Source organism: Magallana gigas, chromosome 4 (genome assembly GCF_963853765.1).
Source record: "Magallana gigas chromosome 4, xbMagGiga1.1, whole genome shotgun sequence".
In the NCBI taxonomy this organism is placed as follows: domain Eukaryota; kingdom Metazoa; phylum Mollusca; class Bivalvia; order Ostreida; family Ostreidae; genus Magallana; species Magallana gigas.
Genome location: NC_088856.1, coordinates 10,448,258 through 10,461,755, shown reverse-complemented (window position 1 = coordinate 10,461,755; position 13,498 = coordinate 10,448,258). Strand labels below are relative to the sequence as shown.

General features: G+C 33.3%; 1 protein-coding gene across 1 annotated transcript in view; it reads left to right on the top strand.

Annotated features, from left to right (window-relative positions):
• The first annotated feature begins 3,994 nt into the window (after positions 1-3,994).
• Positions 3,995-13,498, top strand: part of LOC105349145 (leucine-rich repeats and immunoglobulin-like domains protein 2) — a 31,024-nt gene continuing 21,520 nt past the window's right edge. The window contains exons 1-2 of the mRNA XM_011458839.4: positions 3,995-4,424; positions 5,761-5,832. Of these exons, the coding sequence (XP_011457141.3) occupies positions 4,237-4,424; positions 5,761-5,832 (260 nt within the window). The 5' untranslated portion in view covers positions 3,995-4,236. The remainder of the gene's footprint in view (positions 4,425-5,760; positions 5,833-13,498) is intronic.

Genomic DNA, 13,498 nt, shown 5'->3' with positions numbered 1-13,498 from the left:
GATTCTTCAACTTTCCAAATAAATCATAAATATCACAGCCTATAATGATGCTCGTGTTATATACATATTACGGCCGTATGCGCTAGAATAATTTTCACATTAAGGAACATTGAATTTACGTTTTAAGTTATGCATTTGCGAAAAATCATTTCAGTGGTGTTTTTTTTTTAAATATTGTTCTTCCTGTCTTTGAAAAGTATTTAGGATTCCAAAGTGACTAAAAATGATAGCGTCATGGACGATTCTCGTCTTTTTTTTCATAAAAATCTAGAATTTCAGAAGGTCGCGGAACAAGGGGGGTTATTTTTGTTCCAAGGGAGTATCAAATTTCTTCTTTTTTAATCAAGTTTCTTAGGGGCTTGCAACATCTGTTTGGCAGTTCTTAAATATTAAATACCAGGGTAAATAAAGCGTGTGATACTAAACCCTAATATACGATGCAAAACATCGGAGAGACAAATTACAATTTATCTTCTATTTTTTATTGACAGGTGCGCGTTCTGCATCTCTCTCTCTCTCTCTCTCTCTCTCTCTCTCTCTCTCTCTCTCTCTCTCTCTCTCTCTCTCTCTCTCTCTCTCGTTATTTGATGGGTGTTCAGAGTAAATAAGTAGTTTTATTTCCGCGGCGGCACACTAGTATTTTAACTTCAAGAGGATTGCGATCGAACCATCTGCATTACCCGGGGGATGAGCGCGATTGAAAATACGGTCCACTGGAAAATAAATTAGAAACAAACATTTACTATTGGTATAACATTTTGAAATTTAATTGAATATTTGCAGAGTTGAAGCCTCGATCACCCCGATCTTCTTCTTTTCGGGTGAAATGGAATATTTATCAAACCTTATTTAAACACAGTATGGAATGCAAATATCTAAGATGCCACGATTTTTGCCTGTTTGAAACATACTTTCATCGTATTAAACAATGTTTCCGTGAAGATATAGATGATACACGTATTTATCGCAAAACTTCAGTTTAAAAAATCCTTTAATTTAAGAGTTTTTGCCTTAATTCCACAATTTCCCTTATATCTGATCATTTTAGCACCAATCGAATGACAAAAACGCATTGGTAAAAAAATAACAATTTTGATTGCATAAAATAATGCGCTTTGATTAATATTGTTCTATTTCTCGAAATCATATCATTTATATATTTGAATTATTTATTACAAAATATGTATAAGAAATGTCGATCGTGATTTCTTTCTCAAGAGAAAGATTTCTCAGTATAACGTACTTAGCATGATTGTATTTTTTCATTGCCATGAAATCATATCATTTATATATTTGAATTATTTATTTCAAAATATGTATAAGAAATGTCGATCGTGTTTTCTTTCTCAAGAGAAAGATTTCTCAGTATAACGTACTTAGCATGATTGTATTTTTTCATTGCCATGAAATCATATCATTTATATATTTGAATTATTTATTTCAAAATATGTATAAGAAATGTCGATCGTGATTTCTTTCTCAAGAGAAAGATTTCTCAGTATAACGTACTTAACATGATTGTATTTTTTCATTGCCATCTTGTCAGTGGGAAAATCTCTCTCTCAGCTGTTCCACAGATAACTATACTTTAGGAAACATTTGGGCCTCCAGTTGAATACATTCGATACACCCATATCATACCACTATAAAATAGAGATGTCACGAAAAAATACCCTGCTTTACCGTCTGTTGCATACAAATGGTGTATATTTAGACGATGGTTTCGGAGGCCGGACATTTTCATCTTTGGTGTGAATGCAGTGTTCCCCAACTTCAAGCTTCTGGAGTTACGGGCCGTATAAACACGTGATATGTTGTCATGGTTACTCAAATTTATGCTCCGCGCTTCGTCAGAGATATGTAACTTTATCTATCACCACGTGTTAACATGTGTTCTCTCTTTTTCTTTCTTTCTATCTCTTTCTCATAATCTCTTTCTCTTTTTTTTAATATTGAGGTCAAGTTCTGTTCCTATTGGTTATAAGGTCAAATTAGACAAAATAAAAGTGATAAGAAGTATAAAAATAATTATGAAATTAAATTTAAGAATTACAAAAAAATACAGTATGTATGTACCTACACGTGGTTTGTGTACGCACAGGTTATGTGAATTCGAATTGATTTATGTATTTTTTTAATTAATGGTGCAATGAATTAAACTTTGACACGATTGAAAGAAAAACCCTAATAGAGTTTACATTACTTTAAATGTAGTTTAGGGCTGTGGAAGTCATGATTAATCAATTAATTATAGTTATGTTACATGCGCAGATTCAGATTTTTTTCAGGACGGGGTGGGGGGGGGTGGTGGTTCGAGGGATATTTAAATTATGTTTGCCGGGTTTTGGGTGGGTTGGGGGTTGGTTCTGATGCCTATTTTTTGGTTATTTTACAATGCAATGTTAAGAAATGTGTATATTTATGTATCCCTGGTGTGGACCCCCCCCCCCCCCCCCCACGGCTTTCCTCTAGATAAAATAATGAAATTGGACATTTACATTATTACGGTGATACCCTCATCTCCCAAACCCATGAAAATTTTAAACGAAATAATCAATTGTTATCCCTTTTTAATAAAGCTTCCAAATTTCCACCCTCCATAAAATGTTTTAAAATGATTTCCCTATATACTAGTTTTTACTAGTAAACACTCAAGAAGAAGAAGAAGAAGAAGAAGAAGAAGAAGAAGAAGAAGAAGAAGAAGAAGAAGAATGATGATGATGAAATTAAAAATATGTATATACATTACATTGTATATTTTACAGCGCTAGCCGGGGGAGGGGTGAGACTGAACAAATACTGGAATGTCGAGAGAGAGAGAGAAAAAAAGATTCATAATTTCATGAATAAAAAAAAAGTATTCTCTGTCTAATTATCGAACAGGTTTTGCAATGATCGCACTTTGAATTGAGTTATCTGTGGGTAGTTTTCTCATTAGTGTTTGTAAACATCTTGAACAATCTTGAACAATGTTTAATTAAAACTTTGTATTGAGTTGACTAGCTGGTTGAATTTGTCAGAATCAATTTTAAATACACCCTTCACCCTATCTGTCAGGAACGTACGTGTCGGTGGTAGAAAATGTCTAAATCCGGCTTCGCTACTTCTCAGTGTATTTGCTTTAATTTTCTGATCCAAATACAAGGAAAATAAAACTTTGTAAAAACGTCTCTGAAATTAGGAGTGTGTTTGAGGAGGCACGGACTTCACATGACAATGTTTGAAAGACAATTTGTGGAGAAGAAAGAAGAGAAATTGTTGGGAGAGAAAATGGAATTGCCGGGGTAACTATTCAGCGGTGCGCAGGTCAGGGAAGAAAGAAACCAATTGTTGCTATTCATTACAAAGTTAAAATATTCAAAAAGTTGCACGGGTCAATGAATGAAATATCATCGATGAATTTATTATCAACTCTCAGTCATATACGCTGCGTATTAAATGTAAATGGTCACATGACATTTAGAAAGTATATCATAAACATTAATATGTCAATTTTTGAACTTAATAACATGCAACAAAAATTGTTTGCAAGTGAAATAATCAATAAAAAAATCTCTATTGATATTTTCTTTAAAAAAAACGTCGAAAAAATCAATTAAAACATGCACTTGTAATTGTTTTGGTCAAAGTATTAAATTAAAACAATTGTAGCCATCGTCTGAAATTGATTTTTGTTATTAAGGGTATAATAAAGTTTTACAACCATTTTTTTTTTCACACAGACTTCGGTGTTAAAACCTAAGCAGTACATGCTTTAAAAAAAATTATTTGTCACAAGTTTTGAAGATTAAAAAAAGAGAGATGAACGCGTGGTACCCATGGAATAATTAATAAGAAATCAGAATCCCAAACTATTACATTTTATTTTGATTGACACCAATTTTCAACGATACACACACTTTTGACACCTTTCAAACCAAGGGGTGTTAAATTAACAACGCACGTGATTACAGTAACCAATCAGAACTCTCGTTACAACTTGCGGTATGTATTGACTCGCCAGACTTTCGAGGCGATGTAAAACATTCGTGAGATCTCGAACTATACAGAACTTGGTCAGAGTGTAGAGTTTTGGACTTTATTCATACAAAATGGACATCGATTGATTGGAGAAACTTCAGCAAACGAAGGAGCAGTATGTCTATATTTCATCCGTGTGAAACGATGAACCATTAATTGTGTATAAATGCATTTTGGGTGAATATCCAAAACTTCAACAGTCGATGGGTTGCCAAAATGGCGGCCGCTGTTTATGTATTCGCTGCTTTTGTTATATGGAGTGTGGTGTGTATTTGTGGAACTTTCGGCTTGCAACTACAATGTCCAACGTATTGCCATTGCTTGGGGAATAATGTAGATTGTTCTCGGCAAGGTCTGATTAATGTTCCAAAGGACCTCATTTTCCCAGCATGGACAACTCGATTGTAAGTATTATAACGGTGACCCCCTTTTTCTCGTGTAATAAAGAGATCCAGCACCCCTAAAACTGTCGATAATATGGCGAATAACTTCTTCATAATCAGTTTGTATGGTTGCATAAACTTTATTCGAACGCTTTCAATAACTTATGATGGAAAAGTTTAGAAGTTGATGCTTGTCCAAGAGGTTATCTTCTCCTGGTTAATGTATAAAGGATTGTTTACATAGACTTCGTCTTCTAATGCAGTGAAGACCAGCTGAGTTATTTACACAACCGTTTCAAAGTAACGTCCAAAAGAAAGAATTGCTTTATGTTTGCTGAGTGAAATTTTAATTCAAAAGAGTATTGGTTCTCCCAGGGACGCATCTTTTGTGAATAATTAAATTGGGGTGTAGAGGGGGTTATAGCTTGAAGAAAATATCAATTAGAGAGTTTTAACAAAACCCATTTCACAGAGTATTCTATAGACAACCCATTTTTGATATGCAATTTACAATATTACTCTTTATGACTAGGGATAAAGAGAAATGTTAATGTGATATTATGTGTGCTAATTCAATATTGAGCTAGAGAGATATGTGACAAGACAAATTCTTTCTAAGTAGTATTGAAAATTTATTTTTTTTTGTTCAGAAGTTTACGACTCATTTGTCGGGGCATTATTGAAGGATAAAAAGAACTTTATGGTTATTACATGAAAGTGATATAACGTTTTAATTAAAAAATAAAGCATGTATGAAACTGTACAGGTTCAACAAAACATCAAAGAATACTATTTCAAGCTATAATTGATATATGTATTAAAATGTTCGTGGTACCGGTACGATATGAGTTATGAGGAAACTGAACAAGAGTTGATGTTGTAGTATCAGGAAATTGTTTTCTCTTGAAACAAGGACCAAATTCCTGTTTGAGGCTAAATTTTAAGAATAGCACTTGTCAAGGCCACTTGATTAGAATGAATTGTCTATTCAGAACATGTACATATATACAAATATATAACAGTAATAGAAACTGCTATTTGAGAGTGTACACTTAAGAACATTATAATTAATGATTGCAGCATTATAAATTCACCTGCTAATTGTTAGATGGATATTTATGAATTTTTCTTGTAGCTATATTTGAAATACAGCAATATATAATGCATTGATGAATGTCTTACAGTCACATCAATTCCATCTCAAAAAATTTCCTTCTGTGAAACCATTATGAAAATAAATGGAGACATGAAAAGTTGATAAAACTTTGATGTTTATAATTAATTTGATACATTCTTGTAAACTGTCCATTTTGCAGTTGCATATGGCATGTATTGATTTACTCCCTTTTTTTTGCAGAGAACTGCAGAATAATGGAATCTCTTCTCTGTCAAAAGATGATTTTAAAGGACTGGATAACCTGACCCATCTGTAAGTACCGTCGTGTGATATTCAGTAGGTCTTGGTCAATGGTGTTCTGTTCGTTGCATCGTTTATGAGAGATGTTACAAATAAGAAGCAGAGCCAGTGTTAATCTTAAAGATTAAAGGATGAAATGAATATAATTCTTTGGAGACAAAGGAATAGCAAAGGAACAGACAGAAAACAGCAAGAGTGTTATATGAATTACGTAACTTTTGGGGGACACTTTATTTTGGTTTTCATTTCTTGAAATTCTGTTTGACCCCTTTGTAATTGATGAACGGTACGGTATGAATTGGTTGATGTATGGTAAAACACAACCCAGGGTTCGTTCTGATGAATCTTGATTGACAGGTTAATTTCACCTGAATTATTCAAAATATAACAAGATTAAGAAAAACCCCTAAAAAAAAACCAAATTGCTCCGATTTATGAAAAAAAAATCTTGTTTTAATTAAGATGGAAGTTAAAAAATAAATTTAAAATGGTTATTTTTTTCCCCTTGTTTTCATCTCGAAGACGAAGACATTAACCCTGTTATGACCTATTGTTAATTTAATTGACTTAATAAAGAATCCTTTTACATAAAGTTCATAAATAACGTGTGCAGATTACTTTATATAGGATTTGGTTGTCAGTCAACACTATTGATGGATTTATTGGCTCACTTTTACCAATGTTCACACCAAGTTTTGTGTAAAAAAAAAAAATCTGTTTATACTGAAAAAAAGCTAATTGCCTTCCGAACCCTTTATTTGGCTGAACTGGTCTGTAGTTTCAAATTTGCACAGGTTCAGGTAGGCACTCTATGAAATGAATGGCAATTTAGTTTAGTATGGGTGTATACTCCCCTTCAGTTTCCTCCTAACCAGGCACTTACTCATCCAGGTGTGGACAAAATGTCCCTCCTTCGAATACGGGTTAACTTCTTCCATTCAGATCTCAAATATAAATGCACAGCACCAATGATACCGTAACTTTTGGTCATTTGATGCAAAACTTGAAAATAAAAATGTGAAATTTTGAATTTAAGTTGAAAATTATACAAAAGTGGTTCAATGATTTTTTTTTTTCAAAAACGAGTGATTCTTCTATAGCTAATGTTTAATTGCAACACAAGTAGTGAAAGAAAGAAAGAAGGCAGTATTGGCATTTCTTAAACTGAAACATGCATCGAGCATGGGCTGCCGGATATCCAAACAAGCTCCCTATTCACAGTTTTACTGGTTGAGTTGTTTTCTCGTGGTCAGAGCGTGCAGCAATGAAAATTGAAACTATAATAAACTATAATCAGTTCAGATATAAAATATTAAATGGGGTCTAAAATTTGGAATTGATCATTGTTGGATATGTGTTCTGTCACAGTAATTGTACAGATTTGTAACAGTGAAACACAGTCAGGGTTTTGTTGCCTAATTTGAAATGGATTATTCACGGTATCACTATAATCGCAAATTGTTTTGTTTTCACTAAAACTATAAGGAAACATGCAACTATCAAATTTTCAACATGTTGACCATGAAGGGATAATTTGGACAGGCCCAGATGTTTGTTATAAGAGTAATTAAATATGTACCAAGCCACCTCAATCACTTTATAATGAAACAGAGTGAACAATGTACATCAAAAGGGGCTTTGTATCCAGACAAGAACATTGTTGCCTTTCCAATGGCCTCAGATTTACATTGCTTGTGTTGATGAAGTTTTTCATCTGTGGGGCTTGTTTACCTTTATGCCAAACAGATGAAACATATTCATGTACAAAGAGTGTTTACAAATTGTGCTATCAGTTAAAAAAATTTTTTTTATACAAATATTTTTTTTTTATTCTTTATCCTGTAATTAAACGTTGATGATATATTGGAGCTTTGAAATGTTTCAATTATAATGAAAACTAGGTCATCATAAGTAAAACACTCAATGACTGGTGCATATATGTATAGATATCAAAGTCTTTTTTAATAAGTTGATCAACACACTTGTTTATCCCCCCTTTTCCCCTTTCATTGGGCCATACTCTGTGTCAGTTCAGCATCACTGGGCATCTGTTTCCCTTATGTTAAAGGTCTCGATACATCTTGTTTCTAACATCAGCCAAAAGGGTTTCTTCCATATGTTTGGGATTTATAAGCAAACAAATTATTTTGTAATTTTTCATTCAATATGTATATATATTTTTGGGTAAGATTTGATCAATTATAGAAAGTGATGATGTAGTGTAATAATATATTTGCATTTAAATGTAAAAGAAATTTTTTTAAACTGTTATTTATGAAAATTATATTTTAAGAAAGAGCCCCGTTCTTCCATGGATTCAGAATAGATTGGTCGATGTTATGTTATGCAATTTTCGTGGAGATATTTTCTGAACAGAGCATTCAGTCTAGTGTATAGAGCGAGTCAATAACTGTCATTAGTCGGAGCTAATGTGCACACTTTCATCTCTGATGTGGCAAGCTTTATAAAAAAAAAGATAAAATATGGGTTTCGGATAATAATAGCGTAACAGCGATAAATTCTTGATATTGCATGATATTAAGCGATAAAATTTTGTGAAGTCACTCTGTAAAATTGTATGGTTGGGCTACCAAGTACGTGAAAGTTTAATGAAAGTAGAGATTGACTTTTTATGGAATTTTTAGGGCTTTATCCAAGTGATGGTGTGTAGGTTTTTTGTGTAACCTGATTACCTGAATAATGGCACATGATGTTTTTCAGTCAGAAAAGCTGGTTCATAAATGCTGTAGAGATTTGATACTCTTACACTGAAAAGTTGCACTGAATTGTTTAGTTAAACAAAGCTACTATTTCTACTCTATTACATGTGTAATTGGATAGATTATAATCACAATGGGAAGCCCCATAAAAAGTTGTGTAAATCTTACGACTTTCAACCCTCTCATTATCAAAATTGAAGAAGTTTGTGAATGGTAGATAAACTCTGGGTGTAAACATGTCAGTCCGACATTTTCTCCAAGTTTTCCTCATCTTGTATTTTTTTATTGCGTTCTATTTTTATCCTCGCTATCCCGCTTTTGATTACTCCGATTTCAGTCCTAGCACTTGAGGTGTTGCAAGGGGAACGAAAATTGGCACAAAGTAATTTGATTGGATTCTGAAGATCTAACAGCAGGATGCTCTTCACCAAAAGATGTAGCATTTTGTGTAAGGCTCCGAGTTGAATGAGAAAGAAATATGTAGCATGGTGTGAATAGTGTTGTTGGGAGCGTATAATGTGTACTTTTTTCTTGCTCAGAACCAGGTGTACTGCTTAGAAGAGGAGTCAGGAATTGATGTTTTATGTTGATATTCGATGATAATCTTGCTTATGCCCGATAGGTTTAGAATTTAATGCCTACAAGTTGTCATATTTCATACCTATTTAGTCAGTTTTGGCTTATCTTCTTCATTCCTTTCATCCTGTTTTATTGATGAAGAGACCTGCAGAAGGTTTATCTGAAATACATGTATTGATATATTTACATGCATAATGATTATAGTATTCATATAGGTATTTTTCCATTTTCTGATGTGTGTTATGTATTTACATACTTGGGGCCTCTAAAATATAAAATTCTGCTTTTGTTCACTTCTGAATTTGTCAGTATCATTTAAAACATAGTTCAGAATTTGATAGAAAATAAGTTGGAAGTACTATAACCATTAACTTTGGCTGTTTGATTCTTTTCAAACAAATTGTTAGAGCTTGTGTGAGAGAAACCTACAGAGTGAATACACTGTGATATAGTCTGATTACCAACACCTGGCCGGGGTCATTATTAATTCAAGTGGAAATTGATGACTTTTACCTAACCACGCCAACACTGCAGAACTGTGTGTTGTGACCTTCAGAGGGGGGAGAATAGAGAGTCCTACAGTACAGGTGATTGGCCTGATGCTGATTTCACATGCAACAGTATCATCAAGTCTTTTTGATACCTGAACAACAAAAGAAAAAACAGAGTGCAGGTGCATAATGTAGGTAAAGTGTCGGTCAGATGGGGGAGTACCGCATACCAAAGTTTTAAGGGTACTGTACGTAAACTTAAGTAAAGAAACAAATTAGTTTTATGTTGATTATTAAATTAGGAAAAAAAACTAGCACTGTTTGGAGTATATGTTCACATGCATGTACATACAGGTGACAAAGAAGTGTATACATATACTGTTGTTGAAATTTTCCCCTCAATTTTAATGGCAAAAATTTGCCCTGTATAAATATATGTACCAACATTTTATCACGATTATAGCCCAACACACAGGTTTTTGCGTGAAGTGCCAGGTGTTCGTAAAACAATCACGACTTCCCAGGTAGAACGCGTTGATATTGAATTACACAGGTATTAAGATGCGCCGTGGTAAAAAGTAGGAAGATTCTTAGTCATTGTGTGATGGTCCACTATCTCTACACTTCATCAGAATCTTGTGCAATCAGTAGAAAATTAGAATTTGTCTCTTTAATTCAGTGTTGATTTTCGGGTATGTTTTTTTGTGCCTGAGATTTTAGGGGCGAGAGGATTTCACAAATCAAATAAATCTTGGAGGAGTTTAAATGGTTTTTTGTCTGTAATCTTTGGTCATTTAGAGATAATGATACAGCTTTAGATATCTTATCACCGATCTTGTCCTCAGTGTGGCAGAAAGGTTCCTCAAAGACTTGCTTTAAAGCTGTACTTAAAAATTAGTCCCATTCTATCACTCGAATGCCAAATTAGGTACTCTGAACATTTTCTTATTAAAATTTTAATAAATTTAAATTGTTCAATATTTTTAACAAGTGAAAATGGCTTCTTTTGTTTTACTTGTACATGTTGCAGGTATACATGTATTATAACAATTCGCTGAGAATTATTATTCCGACTGGTCATTTTGCAAGTGTTCTTAAAATTGTTCCAACAAAGAGTGCTAGAAAATTTTAAATTCTGGGCTCTCTGACAGAAGTTTAATGCATTTATTAGAATTAGAATGCTAATAAGAAATTCGTTTTTAACTTTTCACACCTTTAAAAAAAAGTTTATCAACTAAGTAAATAGGAATTTTTTTTTCTTCAGTGGCTAATACTTATATCAATAGTGTGCCCAAACAACTCTCCTGTGGCACAAAAGCTTGTGAAATTGGTTACTTCTGTAAATGAAACAAAACAAATACTAGTGGTCTCGGAGCATGAAATTGCCTATTGTAGCTGTTGTTTGCTTTTAATCTTGTTGTGTACTAAAGTGTCACCTTGGTAAAGCAGGGCCAAAACGCGGAGCTGGCCTCTTAATTCGGACTTGAGGGAGAACTAAACATGTGTCACCCGGCTGGTCAGTGGTGTTGATTCTAAGTCTTTGACGGAATGTTTCACAACTCGGACGGGACCGCATTGGGGGAGGGATTCAGCTTTTATTTACCTGGGTCACAGTTTACCTGGGCCGAGGTGTTAATTATAATGAATTGTCACTGGTGACAGTATGTGTAATAAAGAAATGATATAATGCCAAACAATGCTCTCAAATAATTCCATGCCAAAATGTAGTAGGTTATACTTCAGATATAATGAGGTATTTATAAGGATATATAAGAATTACATTGACCGATATGGTAAAATATTGAAAATGAAAAATCCCCTTTGGTTAGATAATTTTGTAAGCATATATTTGATTTCTGTTAAATGATTATAATAATTTGAATCTATGTACAATAATCACATTATGCACATTTCCAAATTCAAATTGATGTCATTTATCATGTTAATTAATTGGTTTATGTATGTTTTAAAATGCATAATGAATTATTTGCAATAAACATTTCTAAACAATGTAAGAATTACAGTCGTAAATTTGAAATATTTGTAGGTGTATTCATAAGGATTTTACCCTAATTATTTAATTTTCTTTAAATGCATTATGTTGGGGATATAAGCACTTGATTTTGAAAATACTTTAACTAACTACGAAATTTAGAAAAAAAAAAGAGTCTGACAGATGATATTGATGCACACAACAAATTAACTATATAGCAGGTTTAACTAATTGAAAATGTCAGCGATAACTTATGATGAAGTTTATGTATACAGAACATTATCAGAGTCCCCGGGATTAACACTGCCAGAGCAAATAGTGACAATCAAAGGATCCCAAAGGCTTGATAAAGAATTAAACACCTGGCAAATTTATAAATCTATAAGTATGATTGGGTGCCAAGGGCCATTTGTTCATCTCGCTGTGTGAATAATAAGAAGAGAAAGTGTTTGTTGGTCAGAAAGGGTCAGACTGTTAGAGAAAGGTGTTGTAAGCAGGCAGGATTTAATTCGCTCCAATGCCTCTCAATGTTGTGTTTTTATTTCGGATTACAAAGCATTAAGTACCACAAAATGTACCACTGTGTCCCAAGTAACGCAACAGCTGTTCATTACATCGAAACGCCACCTTGTTGGATAAATTCTAATGTACTTAGATCACCAAGAAATATGTTACACTAATCGGAATTATAAACGAGGGGAATTGATAACATTTATGTTAAATATACAAAAATGAAAATATAATTTCTTAATTTCCGAAACAAATCATGGATTATTATTCTTATTTCAATCATACCTCTCCAGCCACCCTAGGTAGATTGTTTAAATATTAAAATGATAATATGTAAAGAAATAAGTTGAGCAAAATTATGACCTTTATAATGCCAGTTTACGAAAGGTGTTTTAACTACTGTGGGGCCATTGTTTTTTGTAGGTATTGATAGACAAGCACTCTCTCTCTTTCTTTCTCTCTCTCTCTCTCTCTCTCTCTCTCTCTCTCTCTCTCTCTCTCTCTCTCAAAATTAAAGATATGGTACAGTTTTTACAGGCCAAATTTCTAGCTTTTCTTTATCCTTTAATGACCCATAAAGATTATAGATTGAGTTTCTTGTTTATAGATGACATATCTTTTTCTGGGGTAGTAAAAATATTAAGTAACATCATTAAAAGTTGAAGGAAGGGTAATATGTTTTCTTCCAGGCATTGTGGAACAAGTTTTAACTCACGGTTCACATAAGTTAGCTTTTGACATCTTCATTTTGATTTAATTTAAAAGAAGACCACGAGGGTTAACGTTTTTATTGGTGGTTCTTTAATCCTTTGTGACTGGGAAACTGTAAGCCGATAGCAGCCTTATTTTTATTTCTATTTTTTTTTTTCACAAACACCTAATTTACATGAAAAACACTAGTTTGAAGCAAGCCATGAATTTGGTCCTGTAAGGTGGTAGTTAGGGCAGAGATTTATAACAGTGTGGTGTGTTTGATGTTACTCTTAATATTATTTAATTCTTGGTGTTCAAATGAGTATTTTTTCTGCACAGGATCAATTTTCCTATATAAATTGATACCTTTTCTTCTTTGGGTCGTTAGTCCGGGGCTCTGGAAGCTTGAGATGGTGGGATAAAACATTTGAAGGAGGAAGCCCTATGCAAAGAATTTATTGCTCCTGCATTCCTTTGTCTATTACAAATTGGATCGGTTTTGTAACATTGATCAGATTTATGTAAATTTTGGGATCCACCTCTTTCTTTTTATGAGTCTGGCAGGTATGTTGGGGTGAATAGCAAGACCACTCATTTCCTCTGCATTGTTTTGGGGTGATTAGACTGCACCTGCAGTATATAACTCGATATGCCTATCAAGTGCCTATCAAATACACCAAAAACCTCCCAAG